Source organism: Clarias gariepinus, chromosome 9 (assembly GCF_024256425.1).
Source record: "Clarias gariepinus isolate MV-2021 ecotype Netherlands chromosome 9, CGAR_prim_01v2, whole genome shotgun sequence".
Lineage (NCBI taxonomy): Eukaryota > Metazoa > Chordata > Actinopteri > Siluriformes > Clariidae > Clarias > Clarias gariepinus.
This window is the reverse complement of record NC_071108.1, coordinates 14915420-14932754: the sequence shown is the minus strand read 5'-3', so window position 1 is coordinate 14932754 and position 17335 is coordinate 14915420. Positions and strand designations below refer to the sequence as shown.

General features: G+C 38.8%; 1 protein-coding gene across 2 annotated transcripts in view; it reads right to left on the bottom strand.

Annotated features, from left to right (window-relative positions):
• Nucleotides 1-16683, bottom strand: part of kcnq2a (potassium voltage-gated channel, KQT-like subfamily, member 2a) — a 48185-nt gene extending 31502 nt beyond the window's left edge. For both annotated transcript variants that reach the window (XM_053503519.1, XM_053503520.1), the window contains exons 1-4: nt 16355-16683; nt 7799-7889; nt 4342-4468; nt 3589-3764 (exon numbers count right to left, since the gene is read on the bottom strand). In XM_053503519.1, coding sequence (XP_053359494.1) covers nt 3589-3764; nt 4342-4468; nt 7799-7889; nt 16355-16665 — 705 coding nt within the window. In that variant the 5' untranslated portion in view covers nt 16666-16683. The remainder of the gene's footprint in view (nt 1-3588; nt 3765-4341; nt 4469-7798; nt 7890-16354) is intronic.
• Nucleotides 16684-17335: the final 652 nt, after the last annotated feature.

Below are 17335 nucleotides of genomic sequence, written 5' to 3'. Positions count from 1 at the left end.
AGCACACCTTTAGAGAGAGCTTTAAGGATCCACAGGCATGTTGATTCTGACAGATTTAGATTTTCTGTTGACCTCAAAACTCAACCAGCAACATGCCATGGCATACTATCGACAGTTGCATCCATATATGATCCTCTGGGCTTTATTGCTCCCTTCCTGCTCATTGGAAAATTAGTGCTTCAGGAAATGTGCAGACATGGAACAGGCTGGGATGACCCCCTTCCTAGAGAATTGCAGCCAAGGTGGGAGCATTGGAAGGCTGATCCTTAGAAGTTGGAAAAGATCAATACTGTATACCCCACTGCTGTGTACCTGCCAACTTTGGAAGGGTAAGCAAAAGAGAACTGCATCACTTCTCCAGCAACAGAGGATATGGCCAGTGTTCCTATTTGAGACTTACAAACGAAGAAGAAAACATCCATTGTGCCTTGGTCATAGTTAAAACCAGAGTTGCTCCCATTATGGTCCAGACTATTCCCAAGCTTGAACTGACAGCTGCTGTCATCTCAGTTGCAATGAGCAATATGCTTAAAAAGGAGCTGGAACATGCAGACATACAAAATTACTTTTGGAGGGTGTTTTAGGAGTAATCAATGCCGAGTTTCTTATGGTAAAAGGATATACCTCCTGTTGCAGATATTGACATGGCACTAAAGGTTGGAGATCCTGAAGTGAAACAGGCTCAGGTTCTGAGAGCAGAAACCGAGAATCCGCCTCTCAGACCGCTTGTCAAAGCTGTCTTCATGGTCTGGAGCTGTCAAAGCTGTGGCTCGCCTCATTCGCTGAGCAAAAGGAAATAAGTTCAGCAGTTAAGGTTTTACAAAGTAATACCTATGCAAAGGATATCAAGTTGTTAAGCAAGGGTACCCAGCTGTCACCTAACAGCAAGCGGTGTCATCTTGATGCCTTCCTATATCGAGAAGGGTTACTCAAGGTGGAAGGAAAGCTTTGTAATGCACCCCTACCCAGCTCAGTCAAACACCCAGTAATCATTCCCAAAGATCACCATATAACAAAGATGATAATCTCTTAATGTCATGAGAATGTCAAGCATCAAGGAAGGGGACTCTTAATGAGATCCGATCACAAGGTTACTGGATTCCAGTAATCAGCAGAGCAGTGGCATCCCATGTACATCACTGTGTGACATGTGGAGAGCTCAGGAGACCGACAGAAGAACAAAGAATGGCCGACCTACCTTCAGAGCGCACTAGTCCATCCCCACCGTTCACATATGGTGGTATGGACTGCTTTGGTCCCTTCATCATTAAACAGGGTCGAAAAGAGCACAAGAGGCATGGCCTCCTCTTCACGTGTTTCAGCTCCAGAGCTATTCATATGGAAATGCTAGATAACATGTCTACAAGTGCCTTTATCAATAGCCTACGCTGTTTCATTGCATTATGAGGAGTAGTACGGCAAATCAAATGCGATCAAGGCACCAATTTTGTAGGAGCCAAAAATGAGCTGACAAATGCTCTCAAGAAAATTGATGTGGATCGTTTGACAGTGTTCTTAGATGAAAGGCAGTGCGACTTTGTCCTAAATGCACCCCATTCAAGTTATACAAGTGGGGTATGGGAAAGGCAAATCAGGACACTGAGGAATGTTTTTCGCTCAACACTCTCTTTCTGACAGACTGGATGATGCATCATGTGAACACTGTTTTATGAAGCTATGGCAATTGTAAACAGTAGACCACTCTCAGTTGACAACCTAAACGACCCCCCTCACCCCTAATAACTTGCTCACTATGGAGTCTGTTCCAGCATTACTGTACCACTACCAGGCAGATTCGTTAGAGAAGACATCTATGCAAGGAAAAGGTAGTGTCATTTTCAGTACCTCACAGAGCAGTTTTGGAGTCATTGGCGAAGGGAATATCTATTTAACACTGCCACCAGACAGCACTGGCACACAGCAAAGAGAAACCTGAAAGTAGGAGAAACCATCATGGAAAAGGCTGATGATCTTCCCAAAAGTGAGTGGCAGCTGGGCAGAATTACAGAGACTACAACAGATAAGGATGGCCTTGTGAGAAAAGTCAAGGTTTGCTTTGGTGATCGGACAGGCTGTCCGTCATGAAACGCCCAGTCCAGAAGCTGATCCTGTTGCTAGAGGCCATCTAGCTGATTCGGAAGCAACCAAGTGTATCCTTAATAAATTACTTAAATTCTAGTATGGACACTTTTGTCCGTTGCAGAGCTAAAGGTCATTTTCCTTGTTTTATTTAAGAATTATTTGTAATTGATATTCCTTAACATCATAGAAATCCCTCATGATTTGGTGGGAGTGTTAATGACCATTAATCCCCCCCAAGCACAAAAGTGGGACATTATCTTTACCTCCAGCAATAGAGAGCAGTGTTGCCATAGATGGCTTATAAAAGTTTAACAAGGCAGGCCTTTATTTAAGGAAATGTATAAGGAAAACTCTTAATGGTTGTGTTTTGTTTCCTCCTTGATGTTAATTCTAATATGGACACTTTATTCTTATTTGTTTTACATTTGTTTGCATTTTATGTCACAGACTTTTATTTTGAAAATCATAAAAGGAAGTGCAGTGGCGCTGTTTGTGAACGTTTGCACACTTTATATGCGTCTGGCCGTGTGCACAAAGGAGCACATACAGGTATTAACTTGCATGATTTCAGGCTTTCTCCTAACTCTCAGCTCCTGGCTGATAAATGGCACAAGGTTCAGTTTTTGGCAGTTATATTGTGTGGTAAATTAGATTGTTTAAACATATTACCTTATCAGCACTGTAGTTTTACCTTTTGAGTTATATTGTTTACAGTAGTTCATGGTTTATTTGGTCATTGGTATATTTTATGTTTCTTATATGCACTCTAAAGGGAGGTTGTTAAAACTGTAATTAATAAAATCATACAGGTAAGGACAGGTTGTCAATGTTTTATATATATATATATATATATATATATATATATATAGTTGTAAATGCTTAAATATGTCTATTTAAAATATTGTATATTGTATAAATATATTAAAACAGTAGTAAGGCAAAGATATAATTTAATGTATATTAAAAGGGATGACATTGTCATGTAATTTATAGTAAATACGTATACATTATTGTATATGTTTTAATTAACATTGGGAATGATTCATAACATCTACAGGGAAATGTCTATTGTTTGTTTGTTTTGTTTTTATTCAGCTCTTACGGTGTTTTGGATATTAAAACATTTAATTGGTCATTGGTATATTTTATGTTTCTTATATGCACTCTAAAGGGAGGTTGTTAAGACTGTAATTAATAAAATCATACAGGTAAGGACAGGTTTTCAATTATTGACAAACATTATTCAATGTACTGTGAATAAAAATAGTAATGATTCACACCATAACATGAAGAGCATGACACAGGTTCTGAAACAGACCTACTTAAGGAAAGTCCTCCTCAATAAAAAAAAATAAAGCTTTACTTACAATCGACTCGCCTTCATTTATTATTTTGTTGAGGAATTTGGGCTTCCTTACAGGGAATACACAAACTTTTGCCATCTTTCTAATGGCTTTGAACATTTCTCTTCCTATCACTCACTAACACATACATGCAGTCACACACCTTGCTATGCGCATAGACCACAGATCCCAGTAGTTTCCATGTGCCTGCCCGGCGGTCCATTCGCAGCATCCTGAGGATCTGCAGGAACCGAAGACTGCGGATGGCTGAGGTGGCGAACACATTGCCCTGTGAGCCAGCAGCCAACACAGACACAGAGGCAAACAGCACCATGATGTCTGCACAGGAGAAGCCCTAGTCAATTTTCATGTCTAACACAACCCTTCGTCATTACAACACAGATGAATCAGGTCACTGGTTCTTTGCAAAACAACCTCCTATTTATTCCAAAAATATTTTAATTAAAGCAACACTTGTAATCAGTTTTTAATCTATTATTAAGACACTTATAGCTATGGCACAAGCAATTGTAATTGATTGAAAGTAAACATTTATTCGTTGTTCACGCCTTTTATTATGAGTGATGAACAGAAAAGACATCTGTGACTTAGATCTTTCTAGGAGCTACTGCAGTTCCTTGATAAAAGAAAATAAGGCAGCTCAGATGGAGAGGGCAAGTAAACAGCCATTATTCTGCTATGGTTATTATGCTACTGACATCTCTAGTGTCGGTGTTCAGAGCATGCCAAACCGCTTTGTGCTTTCATTCCCTTGAAAATGCAAGCAAGGCCCATTTTTCCTGTCCCAGGAGAAAAGAGCATAAGAGAAAAGAGCAAGTATGTGGAGGCAGAAAACCCACAGCAGAAGTGAAGATGGAGGTGTATCATGTTCTCTGAAAAACACAACTGTCCTCACCTATAACACTGAAGGGCTTGCGTGCGAATTTCAGCCTCCCTCTCCATCCTCTGTAGCGACAGCAACAGCCGGCAGCCCAGAGCCGTATGATGTACTCCAAACCAAAGACCACAATGGTCACAATTTCCTGAGGAGATGTGGAGACGTATCACATTACCAATAAAATCCCATAGCTCATTAGTGGCGGGCAGTGATATAAGAACAATAGCAGAAAAGGGCTGAAGAGAAGCCACGTTATTGCTATAAATTATGAATAAGGCAGAAAGTGCAGTAAATACCCAAACCATTAAAAGTACATTTTAATTTTTTTAAATCAATTTGCGTCACATATTTACAGATTTGAGATTCAATTTGAGAAATAGTTTGTTTTTTTAGCCGGTAAGATCTTTTTCCATTTCCTGGATTGGGTGTCAGCAATACCGTATCTAATAGCATTAGTAATATTGGTAATCTGGGAATGACTAATAAATAGAATGTAACTTGGGTTGGCAGGATCTTATGGCATGTCCATGAGTCATAACATAAAATGCTTAATAAGATACCTTCAATTGACATCAATTTCAGACTTTTTCCTTTTAAAAATAAATTTAAATGAACTACCAGGACAGCTCTAATGGGTTCGCACGGTGCAACACCTTGTCTTAAAAAAACGGATTCCAATATTCACCGTCCAGCCATAAGATTAAACCTTAAAATGTTGTGCCAAATATTCTGTAGGGTCCCCTTGCGCCACTAAAACAGCTCTGGCCCCTCATGGCATGACTCTATAAGACATCTGGTGGTGCTGTGGTATCTGGCACCAGGACATCAGCAACAGATTCTTTAAGGGGTGTCAGATGTAGGATGGGGCCTCCATGAATCAGACTCGTTTATTTGGAACATCCCATGGATGCTCAAATGACTTGAGATCTGGGGAATTTGGAGGCCAGATCAACAGCCTTGTACTCTTTGCCTGCTAAGCCCCATACATGGCAAGCTATGATCAGAGGTAGAAAGTAGCGAATTACATTTACTCGCATTACTGTAAATGAGTAGTTTTTTTGTGTCCTTCTAGTTTTTAAAGTAGTTTTTAAGTTGTTTACTTTTGCTTAAGTATGTTTTGTTTGAAGTTTTGTACTTCGTTACATTTAAAATCGTATTTATTACTGAGTAAAAATAAATGAATGAAAAAGAATAAAAATAATGCAACCTAGATAGAAAAAAATTGAACTCCGGAACTCATAAGAACGATGCAGACGGACAAAACAGATGCCACTGATGCAGACCCAACTGGAAGCAAAGTGTCATCAAATTCTTATGAAGCAAACCCCTGGTCATATTTAACGACTACTTTGATTTCAAGCACAAGGAAGGCAACAGCTTTATTATGCAAAAGTGTTTGTTTAATTAAAAACAACTAGTTTGATATTTATATCCCCTTGTCTTTTTAAATTACACTAGAATCCCCCCATTCCACCCCTGCTGTTAAAAAACTTAACTCTGTAACTTTTACTCTGAGTACATTTTTTAATGAGCTACTTTACTTTTAAACGTGAACGTGTTCCAGCAGTTCATTTGTCTGAGAAATGATAATTCGTTCACCAATCAATCAGTGCAGTGGTTTCCGGTGTGCAATTTTTTTTCCATCTAGGTTGCATTATTTATTATTTTTTATTATTTTTCATTTTCATTTATTTATTTTTACTCAGTAATGAATACGATTTTAAATGTAGCGAAGTACAAAACTTCAAAAGAAACAGTAGGTTTTTATAACGGTAACTTTACTTGTACTTTAGTAAAAATTCACTGAAGTAACAGTACATTAACTTGAGTACAAAAATGTATTACTCTTTCCACCTCTGGCTGTGATGCACTGGGTGTTCTGATACATTTCTGCCATATCAGCATTCAGCCTGAACTTATTTTCAGCAATTTGTGCTGCATTGATTTTTTCTGTAGGATTGAACCAGTCGGGTTAGCATTTGCTCCAGCATCATTAATGACCCCTCCCACCCGTCCAACTATCTGTTTCCCCTCCTGCCGTGTGAAAAAGACGCATAATCACCTGCACCCAAATTGCATTAATTTTTGATTGAAATCTTGTATAGCTGATGGGACAGCTGAACTACTTTGTAGAGTGTTCTCCAGCATACCCCAAAGCCTTTTAATGGGGTTACAGTCAGGGTTCTGAAATGATTCGTCAGGCTCCCAGAACCACCCTCACAATTTACATTTACATTTACATTTAGTCATTTGGCAGACGCTCTTATCCAGAGCGACTTACATTTTTTTTTTTATCTCATTTGACATCTGAGCAGTTGAGGGTTAAGGGCCTTGCTCAAGGGCCCAACAGTGGCAACTTGGTGGTTGTGGGGTTTGAACCTGGGATCTTAATAAAATAAAAATGCATAGATGTGATACCCTTCTGTAACTGGTCATTCACTACATTCAGGTCATCAGGTGACTTGACATACAGTAACTTTACATAGCCTAGACCTGACCAACTGAAGCAATCCCAGATCATAGCACTGCTTCTAGAGGCTTGTACACTGACCAGTATACTGTACATGATGAGTGCATCACTTCCTGCACTTCCCTTCTTACCCTGATGTGCCCATCACCCTTTAATAGGTTCCTTCTGGATTCATCAGATCACATGAACTTTTTTCTATTAAGTCCAATCATTATGCTCCCTGGTCTCATTAACAAGTGGATTTCTTATGGCCACACAGCTGTTTAGTCCTAATCTTTGGAATTAAAAAGTAACATTTTGTATTTGAGTGTGTGTGGTGTGTGTTTAAATGCTCTTACTTTCACTATTTTACTTTCACTATTTTACAGTGCAGTTTCACAAAGTGTTGAAGTGATTTTGAATCATAGTTACACTTTTTTTCCCAACCACATTCTTCCAGGTTTTAATAATTTGTTGGACAGTTCTAAACCCAATTACAGTAATTTTAACAATCTCCTTAGTTGCTTTCTTTGCTTAATGCAAGTCAATAATTTGACCCTTCTGACATGATTGTTTTAGAAATAAAAAATAACCTTTAGGGTTAAGATTGTTGCAAGCTGAAATATATTAATCACTTTATAAATTATCCAGTCAATAGGTATTTGTTAGAATAAATATGTACAGTATATGTAAAATGCCAGGAGGTTGTATGTACAGTATATAGACATGCAACCTCCTGGCATTTTATGCAATCCCTCTGAGGTCTACTGCCACTGACACAGCTATGATGAGGTTAACAGCAGCCCTTCTAACAGAAAAGAACTCAAAGAATCCATGCTGTGTCATGTTCACAGCACTTAACACTAGCTAACATATCCTGTCTGTCACTTATTCCAGTGTGCTACGGTAGCTGATTACGAGCAATTGGCGTGAAAGATGGAAAAAGATTTATCGTGAAAGTGTCTGAGAAATAATAATTCATGGCACATACTAGGAAAAAAAAGAATTATATTTTAAAACACTTACCAGAATGTACAAGGCATTCTCTGAGCTGTTTTTGAACTCCTCAATGGTAGAAAACACAGAGAGGACAAGGCAGGAGAAAATGAGCAGGAAGCTAAAACAAACAAACAAACATCATTAGTTTTTTTTATTAAATGTGTTTAATAAGGGAATGATTTACGATTTATTAAATGTGTTTAATAAGGGTATGATCCAGGTCTATTTTCGATCAAAGCTGTCTTAGATCAGTCTCAAGACCTACAGTATACTGTACATCTGTAAAAACGGACAAATCTGTTAATTATGTTACATTGTAGCACGTAGAAGTGGATCAAACTATTTTAAAACATTAACATTTTTTCAGTCCTGGATTAACCCCTACCCCTAGTGAGGAAAAAAGATTTTACATGTGAAAAGGCAACTCATAAATGTAGGAAAACTAAATGACACAGTTTGCTGTCATTAATTAAAAGGAGCAAACACTTTAACTTCAAGTTGTTGTTTTTTTTTTTAAGCATTTGACACCAAAATGGTGATAGTTTTGTGATGTGTCTTGCTTTTGCCAAAGATATCTTTACCTTCTCATAATCTACCTGTGAGTCAACTCACAACACATAGAGTTACAATAAAAAGAGTTTGTTTGACAGCTCTTTTACATGGTCTATTAAGTTTGTGAGTAAGCATTGCTACTGGAAGACAAGCGACATACTGTAAGTTTTTTTTTTTAGGTTGTGCGACTTTTAAAAGACAGCTACTGAATTTCTTGAGTACTCTCTTACACCTCACATAGCATTCTTACCCACCAGTCTGTCTTCTTGAAAAACATAAATGAGCCAGATTTGACCACATTGTAGTAACAATTAGGAATTTAGTTCTTTTCTTTTAATCCCAGACCAAACGCACTGAAGCTTAAAATCTAGGAAAGTATACACTAATCAGCCATTACGGTAACACCACTGTAAGATGAATCGAATAGCACTGATTAGCAATTATATACAGTTAAACTAGCGGAAGAACCAAAGGCCAGCCTGTCCTGTTCCACAGAAAGCAGATGCAGCATACATTACTGAAAAGGTCAATGATGGTATCACACATGGCCCAGCAGGCAAAGAGCCCAAAGAAACAGAAATCCCCAAAGCTCATTTGACTGAGCATTTAAGGGATTTGATCCACTGAGGCTCTATCCCACAACCTACTGAACAGCCCGCTCAGGATCGGCTGCAAACATCCCGGTGCCAGACACAACAACACAGCCCCAGACGCCCTGCGGAACTACACCCCAAGTGGCTAGAGATGCCCAGGTGGCACCTCGATGGTTTTGATATCAATGGATTTAAAGATACGGCTGATCGGTGTATATTTTAAATGAAGCTAAGGTGGCTTTGATGCAACCTGTAGTGAGCCATGACGACTCAGCATGATCCAGACAGACTCTTTTATCAATCACAGAGAGAGAAAGAGAGAGAGAGAGAGAGAGAGAGATTCAAGCAAAAGGAAGGTACTATTAAATAGCATGCTGAAAGAGCAAATTAGAAGGCAATGCTACTTCAATCTAATTTTATATCATAATAAAGCTGCTTTGTGACAATGTCTATTGCTAGAAGCGCTATATAAATAAACTAAATTGATTGAATAACTGATTTAAAAGCACAGTGATGTATGAACCCCTGAAAAGAAGGGTTTCAGAGGGACCTGTATAATTCATGAAGTAAAGTAAATATACTGTAGCAAAAAACAAGCAACTCTTTTATAAACATGATTATTAAAACGGTTATGGTAGATTCCAATAATGATAGCTCCATTTTCCTTTGTCATTGTAGAGAATAACCTAGAGAGGGGTAATAGATCTTAGGGGTTTAAATATGTCATGTGTTATTGTGCTTTAGTGCTTCATGTGCAGTACATCTCTCTACAGCTAGACTTTCATCAGCTCATAATCTTATTTTACTCCCATGGTGGTTCCTGTATTGATTAGGCTATATTTCGCCTAGACTTTTGTGCAAATCTGTACTTTCTGTCCAATTCACTGTGTAACTGCTGTCTCAGAAATCTCCATCTGTTCACTGCAGTATTTATCTTTGTAGAAACAAGCTGGAACATTCAAGCGAACCCAAACATGTGGCTTCACTGTCTAATGTGCCATTACCTTATACTAGACTAGACAGACAACACTGCAGGTAACAGAAATAATATAGTATAGAATATTATACACCAGTAAAATCTTTAATTTAAAATCTCATTGTCATAAAGAACGCTCAAAAATGACTGGAGAGGCATCAGGATGATAGTACAGTACCTCCTGCCCTCGCCAAAGTTGAGACCTCAGCTGCCCAAAATGAAATAAATCTTTAAAAAAAATTATATTAAATGTGCAGAAATAGCGGTTAAGCAACAGGCCTGTGATTACAGATCAGAGAGAGAAAAGAACATTAGCAAAGGTGAAACCTGGTGCTGAGGAGATTCCAGTTCTCATTTCAGATAGACCAAACCCCCCCCCTCTCTGTATACAGTATGTGTGTGTGTGTGTGTGTGTGTGATCAGTGGAGAATGGGAAGCTGATGCCTGCCTCCTGTCGAGATACACTAATCATTTATTGGAACGAGACATCACTTCATGAGAGCTGATATTTCAGTTCCCAGAAAGAGCTCTTTAACATCTAAAATTAAGACTTAACACGAACTATAAACCTGTCTCTGCTATAAACTGCAGCTATTGATTTGAAAGGAAAGAACATTACCGAATCTAAATATAATAGTTTATTCACGGTCATATGATAAACTGGGTTTTTCTGTTTTTCTTTGACAATTTCAAATTCGATTTAGATTTAAAAAACTATATTGTACCAAGTACCGTGAGGAAGAAAATATTTCAAATATCACTGAAACATAAACAAGGATTTCAGATGGTTTTTAATGAAGGTTGCACCACTGTTGAAACAATTGTTCACAACATCTGGAATCCTATAAGAAAATGTTTTACACCAGATGGTAATGAATCTGTTGCCGTAGGGGCAAGTTTGTTTTTGATGAATATCTTTTGGCATATTCTATTATGGGACACCAAGTGGGGTACAAAACATAGCCAGTGGGGTCTGTGTTTTGTTTCTTTTTTCATTTTTTGGAGGGGTAGAAACCACAACTCACTATTATATATGTTATTTTTGAGTTTCTATAGTTTTAGCTTGCTTCACTGTTGACATGAATTGAATTGGGTTTAATCTAAATCTCAGTAATGCAAAAGCAAAACAATGGCAATTTAAGATTAGTAGCAAGTTTAATTCAAAAAAATGTTTCATAGAAAAACTCCACCGCTCCACATAATAGGTGAGTAATGTGTGAAATGTAAATAGCTGGATTTTTATTATTATACTAATTGAATTTACAGTTAACTGCAAAACAGCATGGTCTAAAGTGCTTTTCAATTGAGTCGAGGTTTATACAAAAGTATTAAGTAAGTTTTTAAGGACATAATTCGTGTTGGTGCCTCAGCTGCCAACTTTTCCATTCAGACAGTCAGGAAAAATGTATTTCACAACACAAGCCCAAGGACAGAGAAGAGTCTTAAAGAAAGTCTAACTCACAGTATGTTTTAATTGGAAGTTTTTGAGCCAAACTGTATTTGTGGTTCAAAGAGCTCAGCTCTATTATACTGGTATGCTGGTCCATTTTTTTTTTTTGCTAAATACCAAGCCAGCATCAGCCAATGGAAAGGTGCACTAATCAAGAGAAAGGACAAAGGATTCAAATTCTAGCGTCCTCTTTTTTAGTATGGAAAAGTTTTAATAAGGACTGGCATACAATACAATTGAAATCATACTTAAGTGTATTTTAAATTCAGTATTTTATTCTCACAAAAGCCATTTATTTGCACTGTTTAATCCCTGAATTGTGATGTGCTTTTTTTGTGTTGTTAATAAACCCTGTAGGCAGAGGGATTCAACACAGCTAACGCACAAGGAGGTTAATTGTTTCTCTTTACTTATAAACATATTTTTGCACTATTAATTTAAACCAGAATAGACGAGGAATTGAAGTGGATTGGTACAACAAGAAGCAGAGAGCATCGCTATGTTGACTACTGCAGAAGTAATTTATGTTGCCATTATATGGTACCCTTATAATGTTTAAAAATTGTACATTTCTTTATTTATATATATTATAAATATGTATTATCCTGTGGTCATAATAGGTATGACTAGCAACAATACTCAGACAGGCTGTAGCATTTAAATTATGTTCAATAAACTATGTTCAATAAAATATCCCCACACCATTACACCAACAACAACAACCGAAGCGTTGATATAAGGAAGGATGGATCCAAGCTTTCGTGTGGTTTACTCTAAATTCTTACTGTTTAAATGATGCAGCAGAAATCGAGATGCATCAGACCAGGCAATGTTTTTCCAGTCTTCTGTTGTCCAATTTTGGTGAGCCCATGCAAACTGTAGCCTCGATTTCCTGTTGTTAGCTGACAGGGGTGTTACATGTTGTGGTCCACTGCTGCTGTCACTGTTCTGCTCCAAGGTTTTACAATGTGTGTTTTTAGAGTTTAAGTTACTATTGCCTTTCTATCAGCTCGAACCAGTCTGGCCATTTTGCTCTGACCCCTGGCATCAACAAGGCATTTCTGACCAGAGCAATGCCGCTCACTTAATATTTTCTCTTTTTCAGCCAGTTCTCTGTAAATCCTAAAGATGGTTTGCATGAAAATCCCAGGTATAGTTTCGGAAATGCTCAGAGCAGCCTGTCAGGCACCCACAACAACCCACGCCACGTCCAAAGTAACTTAAATCACCACCCTTCCTCATTCTGATGCTCTGTCTGACCGTCAGCAGATAATCTTGACCATGTCTACTGTATATGCCTAAATGCAGTACCACATGATTGGCTGATTAGATGTTTGTTATAAAGAGCAGGTATACCTAATAAAGTGGCCGGTGAGTATATATATTTAAAATGCTCTGTTAAATATCATAATAAAAAATTCAGCGCAAACCACCCCTTTTCTTTAGCCTTACACAACAGTTAAATAGGACAGTATTGTAAGCTATCACAACACCGGTGAAAGGTAGCAAAAATAATACCTTAGAAGCTCAAGTCAGCATACTGCCCTCCTCCAAATAAATATATAAGAATACCAAGGCTAGAAATGGTGGCTCAGTGAGTTTATAAATATAAAAATCTGCCACACATAGGCAGATGTCAGATGGCTGAAGTTCCTGTAAGTTAGAAACATAAGGGCTAGAGTGAACAAAGAAACTGAAAGCTACAATATGACTGAAATGGCTTTAGTCATATTATAGGGCTTAAATTTCAGCGCTGCATCATGTCGTTGGATCATATCAGACGGGTCGAGAAATTAGATGAGCATTAATGTACTATAGAGGCTGGAGCTAATGGGACACTCTCAATGATGTATTTCAATTACTTCTGCTTTCTGTGGCTTTAGAGGAGTCTGAGCTCTGCTTAAAGAAAACTGTTACTATGATTGTTGCCATAAAAAATAATAGTCTGTCTGTCATTAAACTCTGTCATAATTGAGGAGAAAGGAGAATGAAAAATAAAAGACTTAAAACTTTCAATCTTCTAAACAACTCTTGTTCCCTGGGGTCCTTTTGGGTTCCCTGCCTACTCAGGAAATATCACTCATTCACCCCCCTTAAGGAACCTCTGCATGCAGTACTGTATAGACTACTGGTCTTACTGCATAAGCATGATGCCATACAAACAGCCAAAGCATTGGTATACTCATGACTGTCACTAGTCTGAGGACACAGAGTCCAGACCACAGTAATGTATTTACAGTAATGATACTCCACCACCATACACTACTAACTCCATCACCATCATCAAGTTTGCTGATGACACCGTCATGGTGGGCCTGATCACTGACAACAATGAGATGGCCCACCATATGTTTCTTTTCCTGCACTCACTCTGGACATTCTGGATATTCTTTGACACTAGTGGTCACTGCACACCTGCACATTTATGGACATCCCTGATGCACAAAGTCACTTTAAATTCTTTCAGTCACTTTAAATTCTTTCAGGCATATTTACACACACCCTGGATATTTCTATTTATATACAGTGGGGGAAATAAGTATTTGATCCCCTACAGATTTTCTAAGTTTTCCCACTTACAAAGAAATAAAGGGTCTATGATTTTTATCATAGATTTCTGGTAAAGGATTGAGACAGAATATCAACCAAAAATCCAGAAAAAGCACATGATACAAATTTTATGAATTAAGTTGCATTTCAATGAGGAAAATAAGTATTTGATCCCCTACCAACCAAAAAAAACATAATTTTGGCTCTCACAGACTGGTTATGTGCTCTTGTGGTACACATATTAATTTAAGAAGGTGCTCCCAACAACAATGTGGTATGTGTATAAAAGCCACCTGTCCACAAAATCTCTATCCTTCATTTAAACCTCACCACCATCGGCAAGACCAAAGAGCTTTCAAAGCAAGTCAGGAACAAGATTTTAGACCTGCACAAGGCTGGAATGGGCTACAAGACCATCAGCTAGAAATACATAGTAATCATTAATGGACCTATATGCAAGATTTCACCTCATAGACGAAGCGACCAGCTCTCCAAACAAACCATAGGTAACACAATGCGCCTGCATGGATTGAAATCCTTTAGCGCAGCAAGGCACATGTACGGACCCGTCTGAGGTTTGCCAATGAACAAAGAAATATTAGAATAAACTGCTGTGGTCAGATGAGACCAAAATTGAGCTCTTTGTCATTAACTCGACTTGCTGTTCTTGGAGGAAGAAAAATGCTGACTATGACACTAAGAACACCACAGTCCCTACAGTCAAGCATAGAGGTGGAAACATTATGCTTTGGGACTGTTTTTCTGCTAAAGGTACAGATTGACTTCCAATGTTGCACTGAGGGGCCATTGGATGAGGCCATGTGTTGTAAAATTTTGGATGAGAACCTCCTGAAGATGGGTTTTGCATGGGTTAGGGTTAGGGTTAGGGTTAGGAAATGACCCCAAACATACTGCCAAGGCAACAAAGGAGTGGCTCAAGAACAAGCACATTAAGGTCATGGAGTGGTCCAGCCAGTCTTCAGACCTTAATCCAATAAAAAATTCACGGACAGAGCTGTAATTTTAAGTTGCCAAGCAACAGGCAAGAAACCTTAAACATTTAGAAAAAAATCTGTAAAAAATAGTGGATCAAAATGTATTGCAAGATGTGTGCAAATCTGGTAAACAACTACGAGAAACATCTTCCCACTGTGCTTTCCAGTAAGGGTTGCTCTACCAAGTACTAAATCATGTTTTTCTTGGGGATTAAATACTTATTTTCCTCACTGAAATTAATTTATAACATTTGTATCAGGTCCTTTTTTTAATTTTTGATTGATATTCTGTCTCAATCCTTTACCATAAACCTGTGATAAAATTATAGACCCTTCATTTCTTTGTATGTGGGCAAACTTAGAAAATCTGCAGGGGATCAAATACTTATTTCCCCCACTGTACAACTTCCATCTATATACAACTTCATTCTATATTGTACAGCTAGGTTTTTCTTATTTTTCTTATATTTTTTTTATATTGTATATTTTGTATTTTGTGTTGTACAAATATTTTATTCTTTCTTAGTTAACTTTTTTTTCTATTTTTTTTCCCATATTTATTTCCTAATAATAGTTTTTTATTTTAAGGTCACGGGCAGGCGGTCCTCTGAGCATTTCACTGCATATCGACTGTGTATGTGACAAATAAAATTTAAATTTATATTAAATATGGCATGTTTTAGAAAAGTAGACATAGTTGAATGTTTTATTCGGATTATACACCTATACATTTAACAATGCAGAGCTACATGCAACAAATATGTTTATACTAAACCAGTGCCTTACTGTTATACTTAAGTAAGATCAGCTTGCCAAGTGCAGGGGTCATAATCTCAGTGAGGATATGAAATAGTTAGAGTAATGAAAAGATTTCTTAGAATAAGCGGTCCAAAGGCTGCACTGCACTGCACTGGCTCAAATCTCTCTCTCTCTTTCTCTCTCTTTCTTTCTCAGTGTGTGTTTGAGGAAAAGAGAGAGCAGCAGCAGTTCGCTCTTTTTCTTGCTGCTGCTGGAGCTGACCAGTGCTGAACGTAAGCGGTCACGCGCATCTCGCGGCTTTCTACCGGCACCTCACGGGGGGAAAAAAAAGAGATCCTCATCTGCATAAAAGGTGTGTCTCTGGCTAGGATCACACGTTTCCCTTTATCTCCAAGAAAATAACGCCAATATGCAAATCATTTGAATTAATTAAAAAAATAATAACGCAGTACAAACGTTATCATTATCATTGTCAGGTTAAATCATACAGCTTTCACGCTGATGTTTAAAGTGTAGGACTATCATGTGCAATGTGCCGAGTAAAACAGAACCTACACACTGATGCGGGGTGCGGGAATGGGATGGGATGGGATGGGATGGGAAACCGCGTTCTGCGGCAAAACGTGCAGCTGTTGCAAAACTTTTGCCCATATTCTAAGCGACGCATTACGGCGCCGTGTTGTGTCTAAGTGCGGCGGCTTTACTCACACATAAGCGTGGTAGACGAACGCCCAGCCTCGCGGTCTTTCCAGTGCGTTGTAAAGGAAATTCTGCAGTTTCCGGTAGCCCGCGCTGCGTCGGTGATTCCCGCGCGCGCCGCCCAAGCTCGCTCGCGCTCTGTACAGCCCCATCCTGGCGCTGGAGCTCCGGCGCGCGCTCTCCCCGCTCCCGATGAGCAGCGCGCCGTCCCGACTCGTCTCCGCGCCGCCGCCATCCACTCCCACGAAACCCACCTTCGGCTTCTTCTTCTCCTGCGACGGAGAGCGAGAGAGGTCCCGGTTGGCCGGTTTCTTCGTCATTGTCAGAGCCTCAGAGAGACACGATGTCGGACTGGAGAACGGCCATCGCCCGAATGGGTGTGTGTGTGTGTGTGTGCGCGTGCTCGGAGATTTTCCCTCACTGGAAAACAGCCAGCGGAGCGAAGCCGCAGCGCTCTCCTGCTCTCCTGTCTGAGACTAACTTCCGACCTGGATCTAGGTTTTTAAGGAGTCGAGCAACCGAGAGTTGGACAGAATCCGAATTTAAAAAGTCGTAGAAAACGCGTTAAAGGGTTTGTGCGGGAGGGGGGTATATTTGGAGGAATAACCACCCCTCTTACCCAACCTTACCCTGTCGTAACTTTTTGAGTTGCTTTTGTTTTTTGTTTTTGTTTGTTTGTTTGTTTGTTTTCGCTATTTTGTAAACATAAGCAAATTGAAATCACATGATCTCTCGCATCTAAAACAGTTTTTGTTAATAAAACTATCACAGACCAGGAGTTTGATATATTATGTTTAACTAAAACCTGGAATAAACAGGACGAGTATGTAGCTCTGAATGAAGCTAGTCCTCCTGGATACAGCTACATACACCAGCCTCGGCTAACTGGTAGAGGAGGAGGAGGCACAGTTCCTTAAAAACGATAATCTGGCGATCACAGATTTCCTCTCAAACCTTGTCGTTTCTGTAGACAAAGTGTTAATTGCTGGA